The sequence below is a fragment of the Tasmannia lanceolata genome, unplaced genomic scaffold (assembly GCF_043159265.1).
Source record: "Tasmannia lanceolata isolate RefF3 unplaced genomic scaffold, GAP_Taslan_0.1 ptg000025l, whole genome shotgun sequence".
Lineage (NCBI taxonomy): Eukaryota > Viridiplantae > Streptophyta > Magnoliopsida > Canellales > Winteraceae > Tasmannia > Tasmannia lanceolata.
In genome coordinates this window covers 13496814-13517448 of record NW_027518702.1, presented here as the reverse complement: position 1 = coordinate 13517448, position 20635 = coordinate 13496814, and the positions used below count along the sequence as shown (strand labels likewise).

General features: G+C 38.5%; 1 protein-coding gene and 1 pseudogene across 1 annotated transcript; both read left to right on the top strand.

Moving 5' to 3' along the window:
• Positions 1-1441: 1441 nt before the first annotated feature.
• Positions 1442-5885, top strand: LOC143857669 (putative indole-3-pyruvate monooxygenase YUCCA10; annotated as a pseudogene).
• Positions 5886-12864: 6979 nt separating this feature from the next.
• LOC143857668 (putative indole-3-pyruvate monooxygenase YUCCA10) lies at positions 12865-15960 on the top strand. The gene is made up of 4 exons (XM_077368106.1): positions 12865-13473; positions 14726-14959; positions 15148-15270; positions 15787-15960. The coding sequence occupies exons 1-4, from the start codon at positions 12865-12867 to the stop codon at positions 15958-15960; spliced, it is 1140 nt and encodes a 379-aa protein (XP_077224221.1).
• Positions 15961-20635: the final 4675 nt, after the last annotated feature.

Sequence of the window (20635 nt, the reverse complement as noted above, 5' to 3'; positions counted from 1 at the left end):
CTTTCTGGCAACACTCTTCTGGCGACTAACTTCTCCGGTGGGTGGCTTGGTAAGCAAGCTATCTTCAGCATCGGCCAAATCCCTATCAATAATAGGTCAGAATGGCGTACTCCTCCTGTTCGAACCGGAGTTTGAAACCAAACTTCTCCTCAGGAGGATAGATGGGGTGATTCAGGTGAGATCCACTGTAGATCTAACTTTCTATTCACTTGTGGGATCCGAGCGGTCCCCGCGTGCGGGGGGTGGGGGGGAGGGAGCACAGGTTTAGGTTCGGCCTGAATGGGAGTTAGGGTTTAGAGACGAGAAGAAGCGGACCAGCCGTTGTTTTTGACTCATTTTTTAACTTCTCTCCCTTCTTTCCATCGGCGAGAGAGTAGAAGATCCTCCCATTTTCCAGGTTTTAGAAATCTCAGGTTGCAGGAGAGAATTTTAAAACCTGATTTTCTTGCTTAAAATCTAAGAAACGCTGCCAGGACAGCACCCAACAGCTTGATCATGAACCCTCTTTTACATTGTTTTCAAACTAAAAACCTGGATTCTAAAATCCGCATATCCAAACGGCCGTGTTTATATGAATTTTTATTTATAATTAATATTTATATCACTATACTTACAATGATTTATCTTGTAGGGTTTAAAGATCTCTCCTACACCAACAAAAGGTAAAAATATATTTAAAAAAATAAATTATTAGCTACTATTTTTTTTGTGGCCAATTTTTTTTTTAAATATATTTTTCTAATTGGTGACAGTTTAATTCCATCACCACAAAAGAAATGACAACAGACAAAAACGTCGCCTCAGCGAAGGTGAATTTTTAGAGACTGATTATTTTCGTTGCTATAATTCAAATATTAAATTTCTTCAAAAAAAAAAAAAAAAAAAACATTCTCAAACCCTATTTGCATTGCATGAAGGAAAAATTGCCAAAGGGTGGACGCCAAAATACAAGAATAGCAACGGGGGACACTTTTGAAAATTGTTAGAGAAGGACGAAATGGGGTTATCAAGTCTCTAAAAGGGGTTTATCAACCCTCTAAATGGGGTTATCAAACTCTCAAAATGGGGTTATCAACCCTCCTTAACAATTTTTCAAAAGTGTATCTCCCATTGGCAATTCTCGTATTTTGATGTCTCCCATTGGCAATTTTCCCTTCCACGAATTTCCTAGAAAGGTCTGGAAAAGAAAAACTTTTCAAAAGTTTATCATCGATTACATGAACTAGAGGGGTTCAAGTTTTATATAGAGGGACAATCAATTTATAATGATATCTCTCTAAATAATCCATAACTATAAAATTTTCTTCTATATCGCGGAGATAAAAAATTTCTATTTTTTTTCCTCTAGAAATATATTTTTTATAATCTAAGCGTGGCCTATAATGAGGATTTGCTATATAATACAACAAAGAGGCGTTGGTTTGACAAAAAGAGACCAACAATGAAGAAGGGAGTAGTGATAGTAGGAGCAGGTCCATCTGGGTTAGCAGTATCAGCTTGCCTAAACCTTCTCTCCATACCTAACATTATCTTAGAAAGAGAAGACTGTTCAGGTTCTTTATGGAAGAAAAAGGCTTATGATCGCCTAAACCTACACTTAGCCAAGGAATTCTGCCATCTCCCTCACATGCTCCACCCACCCACCACCCCAACCTTTATCACTAAAAGTCAATGTCTCCCATTTTAGGCTCAGTCCAATATACTGCACCTCTGTCGAGTCCGCGACATTCGATGAGACCATCGGAAAATGGTGTATAATGGCTAGGAACACTAATTCCGACGAGGTGGAGGAGTACATTGGAAGGTTTCTGATCATTGCCACGGGTGAAAATAGTAAAGGTTTTGTCCCAGATGTTCCAGGCTTGGATACATTCAGTGGGGAGGTCTTGCATTCTAGTGAGTATAAGTCAGGCAAGAAATACAATGACAAGTCTGTTTTGGTTGTTGGGTCAGGGAATTCTGGCATGGAAATAGCTTTTGATCTATCAAACTATGGAGCAAATACCTCCATAGTCGTCCGGAATCCAGTAATGCTTTGTTGTTAACCCATTTTTTTGCTTAATTTTTTTATCCATCTTTAATAATTACCTTAATATATGTTCTTGCTAATGGTTTTATTACGTGCAGTTGCATGTGCTATCTAGAGAAATGGTGCAGTTGGGAATGATATTGCTGAAATATTTGCCATTTTCTATGGTGGATGCCTTGGTTTGCATGCTCGCCAAATCAAAGTATGGAGATATGTCTAAGTACGGGCTCTATACGCCCGACGAAGGCCCGTTCTATCTGAAAGCTACCAGTGGTAGGTCTCCTGTAATAGATGTTGGGACCATGAACAAGATCAAATCGGCTGATATTCAGGTACATTGTAAGACAGAAACATAACTGAAATTAAGTGTACATAACCTTTCATGCAATTAATGGTTATACACACCCACACACATAACTGAAATTAAGTGTTCATAACCTTTCATGGGGTTATCAACCCTCTTTAATGTGAATTGACGTCAAAAAGCATCAATTCACGTTAGAGGAGGATGTGTGTGGCAGACTTTAATGCTTTCTAACGTAAATTCAAGTTAAAGGAGTGAATTATCCTATGGGGGGTGCGAATTTATCATACCCTTTTTTAAGCCCAGAATTTATCTAGAAAAGGGCGGGCACCTTAAATTGTATTAATTGGCATATAAAAGTTCAAGAGAGGGACATCCCCCCGTAAACTCAAATAAAAAATACAAAATATATACACAATAAATGTTACGAATCCTCGAAGAATCACATCTAGAAGCGCCCCTACAAAACTGAAAAAGTACCCTTTTTTGCAACTCAACTCAACTCAATAAATGTGACGAATCCTTGAAGAATCCTTCTAGAGGCGCCCCTACAAAACTGAAAAGGTAACCTATTTGCAACTCAACTCAATAAATGTGACGAATCCTTGAAGAATCGCTTCTCGAAGCGCCCCTACAAAACTGAAAAAGTAACCTTTTTTGCAACTCAACTCAACTCAACTCAATAAATGTGGCGAATCCTTGAAGTATCGCTTCTCGAAGCGCCCCTACAAAACTGAAAAAGTAAACTTTTTTGCAACTCAACTCAACTCAATAAATGTAGGGCTGCAACAAGGGTCGGGCGGGTCGGGTTTTGGAGAACCCAACCCAACCCGAGAAATATCTCCAGTCGGGTCGGGTCGGGTCGGGTTTTTTTTCGGAAAACCCACGATTCCCAAACCCGGCCCTACCCATGATAAATCTCGGGTCGGTTCGGGTCGGTTTGGATTTTTTCACGTTGACGCAATTTTTTAAGGAAAATTCTTGTTTGGCAAGGCAACTCAACTCATAGAAGCAGAAATTACCCTCACATTACACTTGAATCAAACAATGATGTAATTACACTCACATCACACTTGAATCAAACAATGCTGTAATCAAACAATGTTGTAATTACAATCAAACAATGTTGAATCAAACACTTGAATCAACTCAACTCATAGAAGCAGAAATTACACTCACATACAGTAACAGTGGGTGCGTGGGTTTTCACTTTTAACTTTTAACTAACAATAGAAAAAAATGTACATACTATACTTATGTAACTCGGGTCGGGTCGGGCCCCTTCAAACCCGGCTCGACCCGAGATTCATGCGGGCTTTTGAATGCTCAACCCGGCTCGACCCGAAACCCATGAAACCTGAACCCAACCCAGGCTATTTTCGGGTTGGGTCGATGCGGGTCGGGTAAAACTCGGCTCGAGTTGCAGCCCTAAATAAATGTGACGAATCCTTGAAGAATCGCTTCTCGAAGCTACAAAACTGAAAATGTAACCTTTTTTGCAACTCAACTCAACTCAACTCAATAAATGTGACGAATCCTTGAAGAATCGCTTCTCGAAGCGCCCCTACAAAACTGAAAAGGTATCCTTATTTGCAAGAAGAATCACTTCTCAAAGCGCCCCTACAAAACTGAAAAGGTAACCTTATTTGCAACTAAGGATAAACTTTGGCGGCATACAAAGATGCCTATTGTTGTTGGAAATTAATCTTGACCACTAGATCATGATCATCTATCCACTTGACTTCTTACCTTGGAAGATTCTTGACCACATTGGAAATCTCCATTGTGGCATTTAATGGCCTAGGGACTATGTTTTGTGTTTTGGAATTGTGCTCCTCATTTACTTTTTATGTGATAGTGTGTTAGTGGTACTTAGGGAAGCTAAAATTAGTTAAGTCTTATTAAATTCGGATTTGGAATGTAGGTTATGTTTTAGACTATGTATCTTCTTCATTTGTAAGTTCTTTAAGTGAAATTTGAAGGGTTTTGAGTAGTACAACAACTTGGGTTACTTTCTTTGTGTGTTTGAGATCAAGAGAACAATCTTCTTCTCTTGAAACACATCTTCTCCCTCCAACCTCGTTGGTTTCATTCCAACAATTGTTGCCTATTATGGATTTTTCTTCATTTGATGATGATAAGGATGTTGATGAATAGGTTCTTCCTGCATTGATAAGACTAAAGGGAGACGAAGCAGTTTTTGCAGATGGAAAGTTGCATCAATTTGACACAATAATTTTTGCCACAGGCTACAGAAGCACTGCAAAAGAATGGATTAAGGTATTGAACCTAAATATTTATCTTATGAAAATATTTGCTGTGTTATGGCCATTGATTTTGTGGGTTACCTAAAAAACATTAGGGCAAGACCACGCATGTGACCAACTGAAATCTAGGTCAGTTTGATCATAATCGTCTGGACGATACTGATTCAATAGAGCAAGATCAAGTGGTGACCCACTATATAGGGGATTTGCTAGGGACCATTGCAGAAGGCATTTCGCAAATGGTCCGTCGCATGTCAGACCAGCCACCTCGTGAATGATGACAAAATCTGTTGAAAAGTGAGCCTCTGTGGCTAGTCTGACATGCGACAGACCATCTGCGAAATGCCTTTTGCGATGGTCCCTAGCAAATCCCTAATTTGAAGGGTTAAAATGCTCTTATGGAGCTGGTTTTTTGGGCACGCCGCGCTCCCTATCTATGCAGGGCCCATCAAATGAATGCTTTGGATCACCAAACAATGTGAGCCCCCCCACTGTTTTTTGCCCGACCGAGTAGATAAGCTTGTCTGCTCGACCGAGCACAATCACTCCCCCCATGGTTTCAAATTTCGGTTTCGATACCGGTTTCGGACCCCACCGAAATCGAGATTTCAACCTAAATTTAATTTTGAAATTTCAGCCGAAATCCGGCGAAACATTAAAAACACTATTGTATTTTATACCAAATTTCGGCCAAAATTTCGATAAAATATTAAATTAATTAAAAAAACAGGTTTTCGATTGAAATTTCGAAAAAAAAAAAGGAAAAAAGAAATTTTGACCGAAATTCCAAAATTTCAGACGAAATAAAATACCATTTCGGGTTTATCTGATTTCGGTGTCGGCTTCAACCAAAATCCTAAATTTTAAACCATGCCCCCCCCCCCCCCCCCCCCCCCCCCCACACACACACACACATATAATATCAAGGGCAGTGATAAATCGACTCCCAAATATCTTAAATCGACCCCCCAGGTGTCTTTCTCTCTCCTCTCCCTAGAGGAGAGAGAAAGACACCTGGGGGGTCGATTTATCTCTCCCCGATATCAATTTATCTATATCTATCTCTAATCTTTCAAGCATTTATATGATTGTTTTTCTATTTATGCAGGATGAGGACTACCTCCTTGGCAAAGACGGAATGCCTAAAGAGAGGTATCCCAACCATTGGAAGGGGAAGAATGGTCTTTACTGTGCAGGATTTTCAAGAAGAGGGTTAGCTGGGGTTTCAGAAGATGCCCAAAACATAGTTGATGACATAAAGAGGATTTTCAGTGCCAATGAGTAACAATACAACAAGAGTTGCTATTTATGTATATAAATAAAATCTATCGATATATGTAGGAATATAAGAACTAGAAATAATAAGAAACAAAGAATAACAAAGGAGGTTTCACTGTTGAACAGAAGCAAACAGCACTTTTTTCTTAATATTCATTCGTCTCACACCAAAATAATGACAATCGGCCCTTTAAATAGATCTTGCACACATTCAACAGTAAGTGCACGATTCCATGTTTCACAAACCTAGTCAAATTCTAAAACTCAACTTGACCCTAAAAGATAAACACCCAGGGACGGAGCCAGGAATTTGCTTCACGGGGTCAAAGAATGGCGTTATAGCATGTTAGAGCCCACCATTTTAGACTTCAAATTTTTATTGGTGGGCCCACCATCTCCCCCTATCCCATGCATAAGGTGGAGCCCAAAATTGAAACCTCATATTTTGATATAATAGGGCCCAATATTTACACCTCATGTTATGATGGACAGAGCCTACTAATTCACAAGCATGCATAGCATAGCCCAAGAAAAAAAAGATCCCAAATAATTCTCCAAATTTTATATGTTGCCCACACATGTAGTCCAATATTTTTCAAAAAGTACTGAGTCCACTTAATAGGATGATCCAAACCATTCATTTGTTGGGCCACAACATAAATTGGCTGCAACGCATAAATAATCTCCATAAGATGATCCTATGAAGCTAGCAATCACATTGTGGATTGGGGGTTTAGTATCATCCTATGGAGAAGATTCAACGAGTGCAGCCTATTACATTGTGGCCTAACAAATAAACTATTTGAATCATCCTATGAAGTGGGCCACAGTGCCACACAATAGTTTTTGAAGAACATTGGACTTCACTTGCAGACAACATATAAAATTTCATTAATTACCTATCTCAGTTATGAGTTTTGTGTTGGGATGTATGGTCCACCATTTAACAAAAAGGACTGTACAGCCCACTTCATGGAATGATCCAAAACCGTTCATTTGTTGGGCTCAACCATAGATAGGTTGTGCCCCAAAACTCATTTCCATATGATGATCCTTACCCTTTGATCTGTAGAGGTTGTCCCTTTTAGATAGGCGGGTTAGGATCATCCTATGAAAATGATTTATGGGGCACAAACTATTTACATTGTGGCCAAACAAATGAACGATTTGGATCATCCCATGAAATTGGGTACAGTCCTTTTTGAAAAACACATACCGTCCCACAATATAAAATCTCAATTATTTCCGCTTTTGGCCCTCAAATTTCTAAGATATTTTGTTGTTGAGAGAGAGAGAGAGAGAGAGAGAGAGAGAGAGAGAGACGTTGAATCTAAAGGATCTACTGCTGGATAGATACCTTTGGCAGCTAATCCTCTTGATAGTGCAGTAGTAGCATCTAAATGTGCAAATGTCGTAGCAGGGGCAGGGGGGGGGGGGGTTGAGAAAAAAAAATGCTATAATATAGGTGTTTACGAAAAAAATGCTTAATAAAACTCACTTCACGGATAAGAATCCTGGGATTTACCAAAAAAGGCTTTTAAAAATTTCCCAATTTTCAGGAATTGCCCCTCCTGGACCCACCTTGGCTCCGCAAAACACCTGTCCCTATAAAATAGCTACTCACTTTCTAGTAGATAATAGTAACTTAATGAATACGCATAAAACAAGACTCTTACACCACCGACTCTAGAATAACGTTAAAAGTTAAAACTGACTTGCTTAGGCTTGTGTGGGCCCACATGCAAATTCGCCGTTTTGAATTATTTTCCAACAATATACACACAAATGTGTGTGTCGACCGTGGGAGAGGACAAATACATACAGATATACAGGGGCGATGCCAGAAATTTTGCACAAGGAGGGCAAAAATTATAGTAATTTTTTTTCTTCAAACAAAAGAAAGCACTATTATAGTTTCCAAAAAAAAACCGTCATATGCTCATTGTTATATCCCTTTTATATCCCTAAAAGGGGGGCATATTTTTTTAAAAGGAACGGAAAAACCCTCACTTGGGAAGAGAAAAAGATATTTTTTAGAAGGAAGGGATATAAAAATGGTAAAATTAAAATTTTAAACTTATTTTGTACTCGGGATTCTATAGGCCATAATACGCATTGTTGGTTTGCCCTTCTCTAACTACGATTAATACATCGGCAAAAAAACCAGGCAAAATAGTCGGCCATGCTCCATTCTTTAATGAGCCTTTCTCATTATAGCGTTATTCTTGACGGACATTGATAGAGTAAATATAGTTACTTGAGACTTCTATGTTATCACATGTCAACTTGTTGGGGTTTATTTGAGTCAACAAAAAAACCCCTCTCTCTAACGAGATTATATATGGTGGCTGCCCCGCATCGTTTGGCTGATCCAAACCATTAATTTTTGGGCCTTACGTAGATGTAGATAGGGTGTATCCCAAAAACATTTCTCCATACTGTTCATCAGAACCCTCACACTCTGTTATGTTCAGATTTCTATATTGTACCGTCAATTTTAAACCTTCATAAATTGGAGGGTTAGGATCATCCAATGGAGACGATATTTTGGGGCACATCTTATATACATTAGGGCCCAACAAATGAACGGTTTGGATCACCCAAATAATGTGGGCCTGGGCTGCACCCTCATACATGACCAGCCATCATATAATCTCCCTCTCTGAAAGATGTCTCTCAAAGGATCTGAGACCTTTCAATTAAATGGAGTGCAAATATTAGATTCCGCGTGTGTCCTATTAGTACACTTTGATTTAGGAATCACAGGTGAAAAAATCATCTCCATAGGATTATCCTAACCCTCTAATATGCAGATAAATTACATTTAGAAATATCTATAGATTGAAGAGTTAGGATCATCTAATGGAGATGATTTTATGGGCAAGGGCGCAACAAATCAACGGTTTGGATTGTGAGGAAAATGCCGACTATTTAGGATTCTATTGATGGTATTTAAGAGAATGATTTATTTCAAAATCAATGCCAGCCTGTCAGTTTTAGCGTCAAGAGAAGATGGGCGATTTTTTTGCCGATGTATTAATTGCAGTTTTAGAAGGGAAAGCCAGCAGGGCACATTATGGCCAATAGAGTTCCGAATAGCTTCATATTGTCCCCCTTCCCTATTGGCCAATAGAGTCCCGAAACGCTAGACTTCCTCATATATTTTTTTTCCCAAAAACTTAAGGGGGGCAATTGTCCCCCTTCCCTTTCATGTTCCATCGCCCCTGCGGATATATTGTAGTTTTTGCATTGGGCATGACTGACGGTTTGCCTAAAAGAAAATCAGCATATACAGAGTGGAATGCGTTCTCTTGTTATGTGAGTATCAAATATATATTGCAAAATTTTGTTATGGGAGTAAAAATAAGTCTTTTATTTGCTGCTATTTTTTAATGATAAAGAATTGAATTAAATCAAAGAACTGGTGGATCAGCCCAGGGATCAAGATGATCGATCTACAAATCAAGAAAAGAATTTCAAAAGGAACATTGAAGATACATCAAAGGGGAGAAAATCAAACAACACCAATATCCCCTAGGCTCCCTCCCTCGATAGCCTATCCGCTTCGCTCTTCACCCATCTTAGATGATGGAAGATCCCTTACTCTATCCTTGATCTCATCAAACCATGCTGAGAATTGCCGAGGATGGGGGAGACAACCATTCAATCATTTTGTCACATAGAGAGAATCCCCTTCCACTATAACTTTGATCTAGGATGTTATCATCATCTATCAAATTTATGCGAAGGACAGATCTTACCTTCGCATCATTAGTGTACTTTCCAATCCCATTGGGCCTGTTAAGGCCCACAAGTGACGCCACCATAATCACAAAGGAGAGCTCGTACTCATTCTGGCACTGGATCATACAAGCTCGACCCATCAAACTTCAGCTTAAAATAACCCTGCAAAGGTGGGTCCCAAGAGTAAGTAATGATCTTTCTTTGTGCCTAGCTGAAACAAACTTCTTTCCATCCCCACCATAAATCTTTTGCTAAGATTAACCTGAAACTGGGAAGGGCCCAAACCCATGCAATGATCAATGGTATCAAATAGATGAATATATCGATATTGCATAGACTGTTATTGTATGCCCTAAAATTCGGTTCTGTTTTGAAGCTGTTATTTAATGATAATTTATTGTTTTATGACATCTGTGTGATGTGCTTCTTGACACATAACTCGGGCCGATTTTATGGCGAAATCTCAATCTGAATTCCCAAAAGTTGGCCCGAGTTGCACCACTAGCACAGATGCTCGTAGATGCATGCATACATAGGCAGACTATCTGCCCTTTCCACCTCCAAGAAAAAACATGGAGCTGCAAAATGGAACATAAGTGTTGGTCACCATTACTCCCTAAAAATTAACTCCTTAACAACTACTACTATTTTTTTTTTTTTCTAATGGCAACAACTACTACTATTCTTCCTCCCATCAATCTACAATAGAAAATGTATAAGAGAATTATGTGTATTAATATATATAACACCTTGATAAAAAGTATAGGGTAATTTACCTCTAATTTAGTTTCTTGTCGCAAACCCACATGAGAAGAGGACATTACATTCTCACTTTATGCACATCCCACCAGTATCAACAATGATAATAATAAAGGAAGTAATACTCACACCCCTTATGTTTGTCCTTTTATATAAATTGACTACATTTAATTTCCACCCTCATTTGTTTGTCTTTTCTTTAAAATGAAGTCCTTATCAGGAAAAGACAAGCCAAAGGGGGTGGAATGGATGGTAAAAGGGAAATAACATTACCTTATTGAGGAAATAGTAGTTGCTCCACTCATTGCATGGATAAAAGGAGGTTGAGGAAACTTCTGAGATACAATCCAAGACTAGAACTGAAATCCTTTTGGGCTTCTTACTCAAAGAACGAGAGAGAGAGAGAGAGAGAGAGAGCGAATTTTAGGGAGGGAGAGAGGTTGGACGTTTATAATAGAGTTCCAACGTCCAGCCCTCTATCCCCTTCTTTGTAGAAAATAATTTTTCCTTATTACTTACTTTCCAAATACAACTAGAACTCTTTTGAAAATTAGAAACCTTTTCGAATTTAAATCTCTCTCTCCTTTTTAATTCCAACAAATAGGAATCAAGATACAAACTAGCCAAAAGGATTTCACTTGACTACGATCCAATAGGGATTAAGTGTTAATTAAGCACATGTTAATTAAACATGCACGCACCATAACTATGGTGTATCTCCTCTAATAAAACAGTACACACCACATGTATGGTTTGCCTCCTCCCTGTATCTCATACGGGGTATCTAATCCATCCATGTAAACGATCAAATCCAGTACCTAGATTGTCCCACGATCCATATGGGTCAAGCGAGTCATGAGTGGGATTCATGCAAGGATATGATGGCCAATCATGCAAAACCCACAATGGTCCCCACTGCAATTTCACACATGTAGTCCAACTACGATCGCATTAGGCAAGTGGCCCCACCAGGACCATCAGATCAACATACTCCTAATCACCATCCAATGTGTACGTCCTTCCTCCAATCCTCATTTACCGTGTTGGGACATCAATTACCCGCTGGGCCCACTCAATGGTATACCTTTCAATCTATCAGCTCGATCTATCATATGCATTTGCGAACACTTTTGAAAACAACCATTATTTTTCAAAATCCTTCTGATAAGCAATCTATTATTGCACCCTCTGTTTGGTTTTTTCATATGATATGCACCATTGCCTATTATGATACCCAAACTCTCTTTATGAGATATTCAGTCTTCAGTTTTGACCTACCTTATTGAGCTTTCAAATGACTGTGGTTTATAATATTTTTCAGATTTTGATTCTCGTGGGGCGAAAGAGGAAGGAGAAGTTTAATTATTTTCTGGATCGATATTACCTGGAGATTATTATTTCTTTTGATTAGTTAGACAATGAGTATTTTGAGAATTGTTTAAGACTATGTTAATTTGTTTATTTTTATTTATGAGGGTTGGTGAGAGTTGAGATTTGAGGTGGATATGTTAATTCATTATGACCTTTAATATTTTAGTTGTGGTTTGCCAAGAATGGGTTTTGTTATCGCTTTGTAGCCTTGTATGCTTGTGGAGATTTCTTTGCAGGTATACGACGTTGTCGTGTCCTACGCCGTGGGTACGGTTTAGGGCGTAACACTTATGCTTAGATCCATGGAATCAGCAGTTGTTCTTTATAGACCAGGGACTACTCAGAGAAAAGAAACCTTAAATCTTTTGATAACCATAGGTGTTGTTACTTCCATCAAACAAACACTCCTTTAAAAGGTTAGGAATATATTAGTTTCTTTATTGCACTTAAAATCTTACCATGGACTCTTTAGAGTTATCTTTAATCATCGAAAACCCATTAAAAAATCGTCAAAGTCAATGTGAGCCATCCCTCTGTGAAAGCATGTTTTCATCAGATCTCTCAGCGTCTCTCATCCCTTTCTCTCGCATCGCATGTTTGATTTTTTTTCTCTTTAATTCTTCTCTGTGTTGCTCCACCATGAAGTGTGACGCCAATCTGATTTCTTGGACTGATATTTTTCTTTTTAAATATTTGTTCTTACATTTGTAAATCCGATCCAGCAGACATGATTCCCATGCATCAAAGATCTGTTGTGGCACCCCCACTGTTCAACGGCCTAGATTACTATATGTGCACGATGTGATTATAGATATTGGTTGTCCATTTTCAAAAGGGTGAATAAGTCATTCCAAACAACCCAAGGATAATTTGGTCAATTCATGAATCTATTATGGGATAGGTTCATAGGTTCCAACATATAAGATCTAAAATAGTACGAAGATATAACTTCGAACAAATGGGTAAGGCCATATAAAATTAAAAGATATCTTCCAGGCAGTTTTAGTAAAGAATTAAAGACTAGGATACTGGCCTTTGGTGAGGATTGCTTTGGGAATTACCTATAAAAGAAGGAACAGTGAGACGTTACTTTGACAAAAAAGAGACAAACAATGAAGAAGGAAGTAGTGATAGTAGGAGCAGGGCCATCTGGGTTGGCCACCGCAGCTTGCCTGAACCTTCTCTCCATACCTAACATTATCTTAGAAAGAGAAGACTGCGCAGTTTCTCTATGGAAGAAAAGGGCTTATCATCGCCAAAACCTAAACTTAGCCAAGCAATTCTGCCATCTCCCTCACATGCCCCACCCACCCAACACCCCAACCTTTATCCCTAGAAATAACTTCATCAAATACCTTGATAACTATGTCTCCCATTTCAGGCTTAGTCCCAAATACTGCCGGTCGGTAGAGTCGGCGACATTCGATGAGACCGCCGGAACATGGCGTGTATTGGCTAGGAACACTAATTCCGGCGAGGTTGAGAATTACATTGCCCGGTTTCTGATCATCGCCACAGGCGAAAATAGTAAAGGTTTTGTCCCAGATGTTCCAGGCTTGGATGCATTCAGTGGGGAGGTCTTGCATTCTAGTGAGTATAAGTCAGGTAAGAAATACAATGACAAGTCTGTTTTGGTGGTTGGGTCGGGGAATTCTGGCATGGAAATAGCTTTTGATCTTTCAAACTATGGAGCAAAGACTTCCTTAGTCATCCGCAGTCCGGTAAATCTTTGTTGTTAACTCATTTCTTCCATGGTTTTGGTTTCTATGTACGTGTAAATATTTAGAAGTCTTTGATTTCCTTCCCCTTGAAGTGTTTTCTTGTAGTGGTTTTATTATTTGTTTCTTCTACTGCAATTGATCGCCGGGGGCAATGTATCTATGTTAGGTCCTATAGAATCATTATCTAACAGAACCAAGGTTTTAAATTTCGACCGAAATCCGAAATTTCGGGTTTCGGTCAAGCCTGAAACCGAAATTGGTAAAACACAAAACGTTACAATATTTCGTTCGAAATTTTGTTTTCCCCGAAATTTCGGCCGAAATTTAGGGCCCGTTTGGATGCCAAGATGATTTTGATTTGGAATTCCCACATTTGCAGCCCTTTTTGCTTTTTGCGTAGACATTTGAATCCTGATCAAATCCTTTTATTTCCAATTCAGCAACTGACACTGAAAAAAATGAGATTTCCAAATAACCTGTGGAAATAAGAAATTGGAAATCCACAGATCCGGCAGTTTCCTTCACCCTCTTGGCTCCTCAATCTCTCCCCTGCAGTAGGAATTACTCCCTTCACTCTCTGTCTCCCTCAACATGAGCTGGGAGATCTAATCATTTTGTACTGAAAAACTTAATTCCAAATCCAAATACAAAATCTGAGGTATCCAAACGGGCCCTTGAGGAATTTCACCCAAAAAGATAGATTTTTTTAATTAGTTATTATTTTTCCAAAATTTTAGCCGAAATTACCGAAATTTTAGTAATTTTGCCTGAATTTTCTACATAATAAAATACTCATTTATCTGGTTTTGTGGATTTCGCACGAAATTTGGGATTTTGGCCGAAAATTTTGGTTTCGGCGAAGACCGAAACGCTCTCCGAAACCAAAATTTAAAACCTTGAACATAACCCAAACAACATTGGCACCTCCCCCTATATATATATATATATATATATATATAGGAGAGTGATAAATCGACTCCCCGAATTGATAAATCGACTCCCCATGTGTCTTTCTCTCTCCTCTTGGTTAGAGAGAGAGAGAGAGAGAGAGAGAGAGAGAGAGAGAGAGAGAGATTGACAGATTGACAGGCACCCTTGAAAAAAAACAGGTAAACGGGTGCCCCGACGACATTCGAATATTGTTGTTTCTCTTAGTATTATGGGATCCACAAAGCCCAGATTTTATTATTTGTTTTGCTCTAAAAATTATTTATCCTAATATATGGTCTTCTAATGGTTTTATTGCATACAGTTGCATGTGATCTCAAGAGAGATAGTGCATTTGGGAATGATAATGCTGAAATACTTGCCATTATTTATGGTGGATGCCTTTGTTTCCATGCTCACAAACTTGATGTATGGAGATATGTCCAAGTATGGACTCATTAGGCCCACCAAAGGCCCGTTCTATCTGAAAGCTACCACCGGCACATCCCCAGTTATAGATGTTGGGACCATGAACAAGATCAAGTCAAGAGAGATTCAGGTACATTATAAGATGCAAACCTACATCAAAATTCGTTGTATATCCCATATCTTCTATCCTCAATTAAACATAGCATCTCTTTTGATATCTCTAAATTTTTTTTCCATATATAAGCTTATCTGCCTTTGATGGTTATAATAACATTGTATATGTAAGCCTAAATAACTTCATTTGATTATGATGAACAGGTTCTACCTGTATTGACTCAAATAAAGGAAGATGAAGTGGTTTTCGCAGACAGAAAGTTGCATCAATTCGATGCAATAATTTTTGCCACGGGCTACAGAAGCACTGCAAGAGAATGGATTAAGGTATCGAACCTAAATATTATGCAAATATTTTGGGTGATTAAGGCTGTTGATATGGTGGGTTACCCAAAAAAAAAAAGATTAGGGCAAGACCACACTTGTCCCAACTGAAATCTAGATCGGTTCGATCAAGGCCATCCCGATAATGATGATCCTGACTCGAGCGGCCAAGATCAATATGATGTGGCGGTAGCCCACAACTCCCGCTATCAGATCGACCTATTGACTCACGTGGGAAGGATTCAATGGGCATGATTCCCATCCCATTTATAAATTTTTACCTAAATAATCAAATCGTGTGCGTGTGTATGTATATCCATAACCATAATCCTAACCATAACCTATAGAATGAATGGGTTGGATGAGTCAAACAACTATGGGAGATGGTGTATTTAGTGGGTTGCTCAGGGTGAGCGATACCTCAGAAACCTTTTCCCTATATATATATATATATATATATATATATATATATATATTTGATATTTCAAGTGTTTATATGCTTGTTTTATGTTTATGCAGAATGAGGACCTCCTTGGCAAAGACGGAATGCCAAAACAGAGGTATCCTAACCATTGGAAGGGTAAGAATGGTCTTTATTGTGCAGGGCTTTCAAGAAGAGGCTTGGATGGCGTTTCAGAAGATGCCCAAAACATAGCTGATGACATAATGAGGATTTTCAATGCCAGTGGGTAGCAACATAATTTGTGTGTGTGTTTGTTTTTTGTGCATTGGCCATGAAAGTTGCTTCTCAATGAAAAGGAGCATATGTTAGAGGAATTAGGTCAAGCAAGAGGTTGCTTGAAGCATTACACCCAATGTATATAGTTTGGAATACCAAGTTTGTTGCCTCCAGCCCCTATATATATATATAGATACACTAGGGTTTTAATAGGTTAATAGACTCTAGCCCAAATAGGCCCACTACACCGGTCCATTATCTTATTGGGCTTATATTAGAACATAATAGGGTTATATTATATACCCAACAATCTCCTCCTATGTTCTACATATAACACAATCCAATAGATAGTTAATGTGATGTCCAAACAAAATTATTGAATCATCAATATCACCATATCAATAAAGATCTGTAATCCAACTGAAAACAAAAATACTTTCAAGAATAACCAAGAGTTTTAGAAATAATCTAAACTCAAACATAAGCAGTTTCACATGCAGGTGGACTATTTAATCTACTAAAAAGAAAATAATAGTTCCAACTGCTTTATAAGGATTCACTCATCAAGTAAGTCATCCTCATCAAGATCCAAATTGAGGCAATCTCCTCCAATTTCGTCAATTCCTGTCAATTACCAAATATGAATTTCATTAAAAAATGAATCCAATCGTTTGTGTATTTTACTAAAAGTATCTAGTTCTACCAGAAGAACTTAGTACAATTTCATAATGGCTGAAAAACAAATATCAATATCAATAAGCATCAATGTCAAGTTTCAATCAAGAACAAGACCTAAACAGTTTCTTTTACAAAGTACAATTCCATGTTTCCATTTGGAATATTACATGCATCATATCCAAATTGAGTTAAGCTGTACCATCAAGTTTGGAATGAAACAACCTTTTCCAAGAAGGACATGTCATCAAATGTGGAATGACATAAAGACAACTGTAAACATCATTGAAACATATCAAGTGCTTATTTTGGCCAAGATAGGGAGATTCAAAAAATTCAAAATAACATGGATGTAGGTTAAGACACGTCTACACAATCTTTAACCCCATCTCCCCACAGTTTTGAATATGCGATCTTTGCTCAGTCCTTTCGTAAGAGCATCAGCCATATTATCCTTCAATCTTACATCAACCAAAGTGACAATACCTTGTTCTATAAGATAATTCAGCGTGGCATGGTTCAACCTAAGATGTCTCCTCTTACAATTAAAGAGTGAGTTCTTCACAATCGTAATTGTAGCTTGATTATCACAGAACACACTTAAGGAATTAATCCTTAACCGAGTTAGTAGAAAGTCCATAATCAGATTCTTTATCCACTCTGCTTCATCCCCTGCAGAAGCTAGAGCATAAAGTTCTGATTCCATAGATGACAGAGTAATGTAAGTCTGTCTCTTCGACTTCCACGCAACAACACCTTCACCCAGGGTAAACATATAACCATTGGTAGACTTACTGTCGTTTAATTATGAGCCCATGATGCTTCAGAATGTCCTTCCAGTACAGGAGGATGGCCATTATAACATAGAGCATAACCTTGAGTACCCTTAAGGTATCTCATCAGTCTCATAAGGGCATCCCAGTGATCATGGCCAGGATTACTAGTGAAACAACTCAGCATGCCAACTGTAAAGGCTATGTTTGGCCTAATGCAACTCATAGCATACATGAAACTACTAATCAGTCTAGAATAATCTAACTGATTCACACTGTCTCCTTCATTAGAGAGCAACTTCTTGGTATAATCAAATGGTGTCTCAATCGGTTTGCACTTACTGTATCCAGAGATAGAAAGTAGTTTTTCAATATAATGGGCTTGGCTAAGGGAAATTCCTTGCCTGTCAAACTTACTTTCATACCAAGAATGGTGTCAACAACACCCAGGTCTTTCATGTCGAATTCTTTACCCAAGGTTAGTTTCACGTCACTCACTACAGAGAGATCGGAACCAAGAATCAACATGTCATCTACATACAAGCAAATAATTGTGACCTTATTCGACACAGAACGATAATAAAGGCATTTATTTGAGTAACTCGTCAAAAACCCAAAGCTCTTTACTACTTTGTCAAATTTATGATGCCACAATTTAGGTGCTTGTTTAAGACCATATAAAGATTTGTTTAATTTACAAACCTTGTTCTCAAAACCTTTCATGATAAACCCGTCAGGTTGATTCATGTAGATTTTCTCTGACAGTTCTCCATTGAGAAAAGCTGTCTTTACATCCATTTGATGCACAACAAAACGCTCAATAGATGCCAAAGTAAGAAGAATTCTTATCGTGGCCAAATGACAGACCGGTGAGTAGACATCAAAGTAGTCTATCCCACTCACTTGAGTATAGCCCGTAGCTACTAAAACGTGCTTTATACCGAGCTGTGGATCCATTCGGATTAAGTTTCTTCTTCAATATCCACCTACAGCCCACAGTCTTAGCCCCTTTTGGCAAATCGACTAGCTGTCAAGTTAGATTTTGCAACAGAGAGCGCATTTCATCATCAATGGCTTTTGCCCACAACAAAGAGTCCCTAGATCTCATCACTTCTTTATAGGATGATGGATCATTCTTTAAATGGTAGGTCACAAAGTCCTCACCAAAATTTTTGGGTACTCTATCTCTTAAGCAAGAACTCATAAGGAGTGGAGGAGCATTTGAGTTTGGCACTCTATTCAGGATGTGACTTCCAATCAAAGCAATTTCTTCCCAAATGCATCCAGGCATGCTAGCTGACAATAACATGGAGGTTAACACTTAAGTTAACATCATGTTCTTACACTCAGCTATGCCACATGATTGAAGCGAGTGAGGAGCAATAGTTTCAAGGATTACGCCCTAAAAGGTATAGAATTCCTTGAACCCTGTCAATGTGTATCATCCTCCTCTATCACTCCTAAACTTACACTTGTCAATACTTAATTGACACAGTTAATGGTATATTATGAGTGTTAGTAATTTGGATCATTTTCTTATAGTTCACATGTCCTAATCGGTTGTATAACAACTTAGGATCATCAAAGTAAACTAACCTATCTAATAGTCTCATTAACTAAACTCAATCAATACATACCATTTGACAAATATGCACAATCAAAATAGTATGAGTTAACAACCAAAGTTACTCTACCATACAAACATAAAGTGCACATACCAAAATAGTAGTAACTACTTTAACATGCTATAAATTAAACACTTCACCTGAAGAAAGAGGCAAGTTCTCAGTACCAGTGTGAGTGACTTCCATGTCTACTCCACTAGCCACTGTACCAGTCTCCTTTGCTTCGGTAACACCAAGGATAAGTTTCTTTGGGTGACATACAGAACACGTGGATCCTCTATCTAACCATCAATCTGAAGAAGTACTGGCCTTATCCTTGCCTAACATAGCAGTGTAACTTTTAGTGTCAGCCTTATCTACTAACATAGTAGCTCCCTTCTATAGTGTGTCAGATTTAACTAACTTAGGTAGCCTACAATCTGCAGCATAGTGACCATATCTTCCACAGTTGTAGCACTTACCCTTCTTTTTCTTAAAGACGGTCTTTTTGGCTTCCAATTTGGGGATATCACTCTTAGGTGACTTGGACTTCTGAGGAAATTTCTTAGGATATATCACCGTATTAGCAGCTGACTGTTGATGTCTAATCATCTCAAAGTTATTCCTGGCTTTGTTCTCGCCTTCGATTCGAATGAACCGTTTGAGATCATCCAATCCCACTTGCAACTTCTTTCTATACATCTCAGTTTTTGAAAGAGTGACATGCAGATGGTAACTTATAAATGATTGCACCCACAAGAAACGGACCACACACTATTATTTTCTCATTGGTCAATTTAGATCTCAAATTCTCTAAATCAGTTACTTGAAGAGTGATTTCCATGTTCTCTTGGAACTTGAAATCCATGAATTTGTCCACTAGGTGAGTCTTGAAAAATTCCTCCTCCTTTCGGAATTGAGCATCTAAATTGTCCCAAATTTCTTTAGCAGTGTCAAATTTGCTATAGGTTTCTGCAAGACGGTCTGACAGACAGTTCAATAAGTAGTCTTTGCAGAAATCCTCATCTCGAATCCATTGAGATTCCTCAACACTTTCAATCGTAACAGCAAAGGTACTTGTGGACCCCGATCCGAGAGAGGCGGGGGACGAGCCCCACACGAGACGGAAGTCTCTCTAGATCATCCACGTGAATGGAGAGCTCTACCAAGGAACTCTCGAAAGAAGTGCCCCTCATAGTATGAGTGGCGATAAAATGTGAGATACCTCTCGATTCGGGGACTAGCTCAGATTCGAGGCGTACCTTAAACAAAGAAGAGTCGTCATCCAAGGAAGTGGGCCCTGGATCACATACTATGCTCTGTTGCAACGGATAACCAGAGATTTTAAAAGAAAGGTTTGTGCCTGGTTACGAATTTGGAAGGTCCGAAGAACACCTCATCCGCCCAAGTGCAAACACCTGGTCTCTTATGCCATTTACTTATTAATTTTGAAGAGTTTTGGGCGAAAGTCATGTGAAATGGGAATACATATTTCCGAGAAGATGTCTATCTAATCATGCATGTCTCGGAGGAATAATAAGCACACATAAAAGAAATAAAATAAGTGTCACCTGAGAATAGCTAGGTTATGAGTGTCATACCTAATTGGTGTCTAAATTCTGGTGTGCAAACACATG

What these genes read in the sequence shown, in the direction of transcription:
- LOC143857668 (XM_077368106.1), top strand. Translation starts at nt 12,865, where the DNA reads ATGAAGAAGGAAGTAGTGATAGTAGGAGCAGGGCCATCTGGGTTGGCC. An exon ending in TCAAGTCAAGAGAGATTCAG is followed by an intron (nt 14,960 to 15,147) that starts GTACATTATAAG and finishes TATGATGAACAG; the next exon opens with GTTCTACCTGTATTGACTCA. An exon ending in CTGCAAGAGAATGGATTAAG is followed by an intron (nt 15,271 to 15,786) that starts GTATCGAACCTA and finishes ATGTTTATGCAG; the next exon opens with AATGAGGACCTCCTTGGCAA.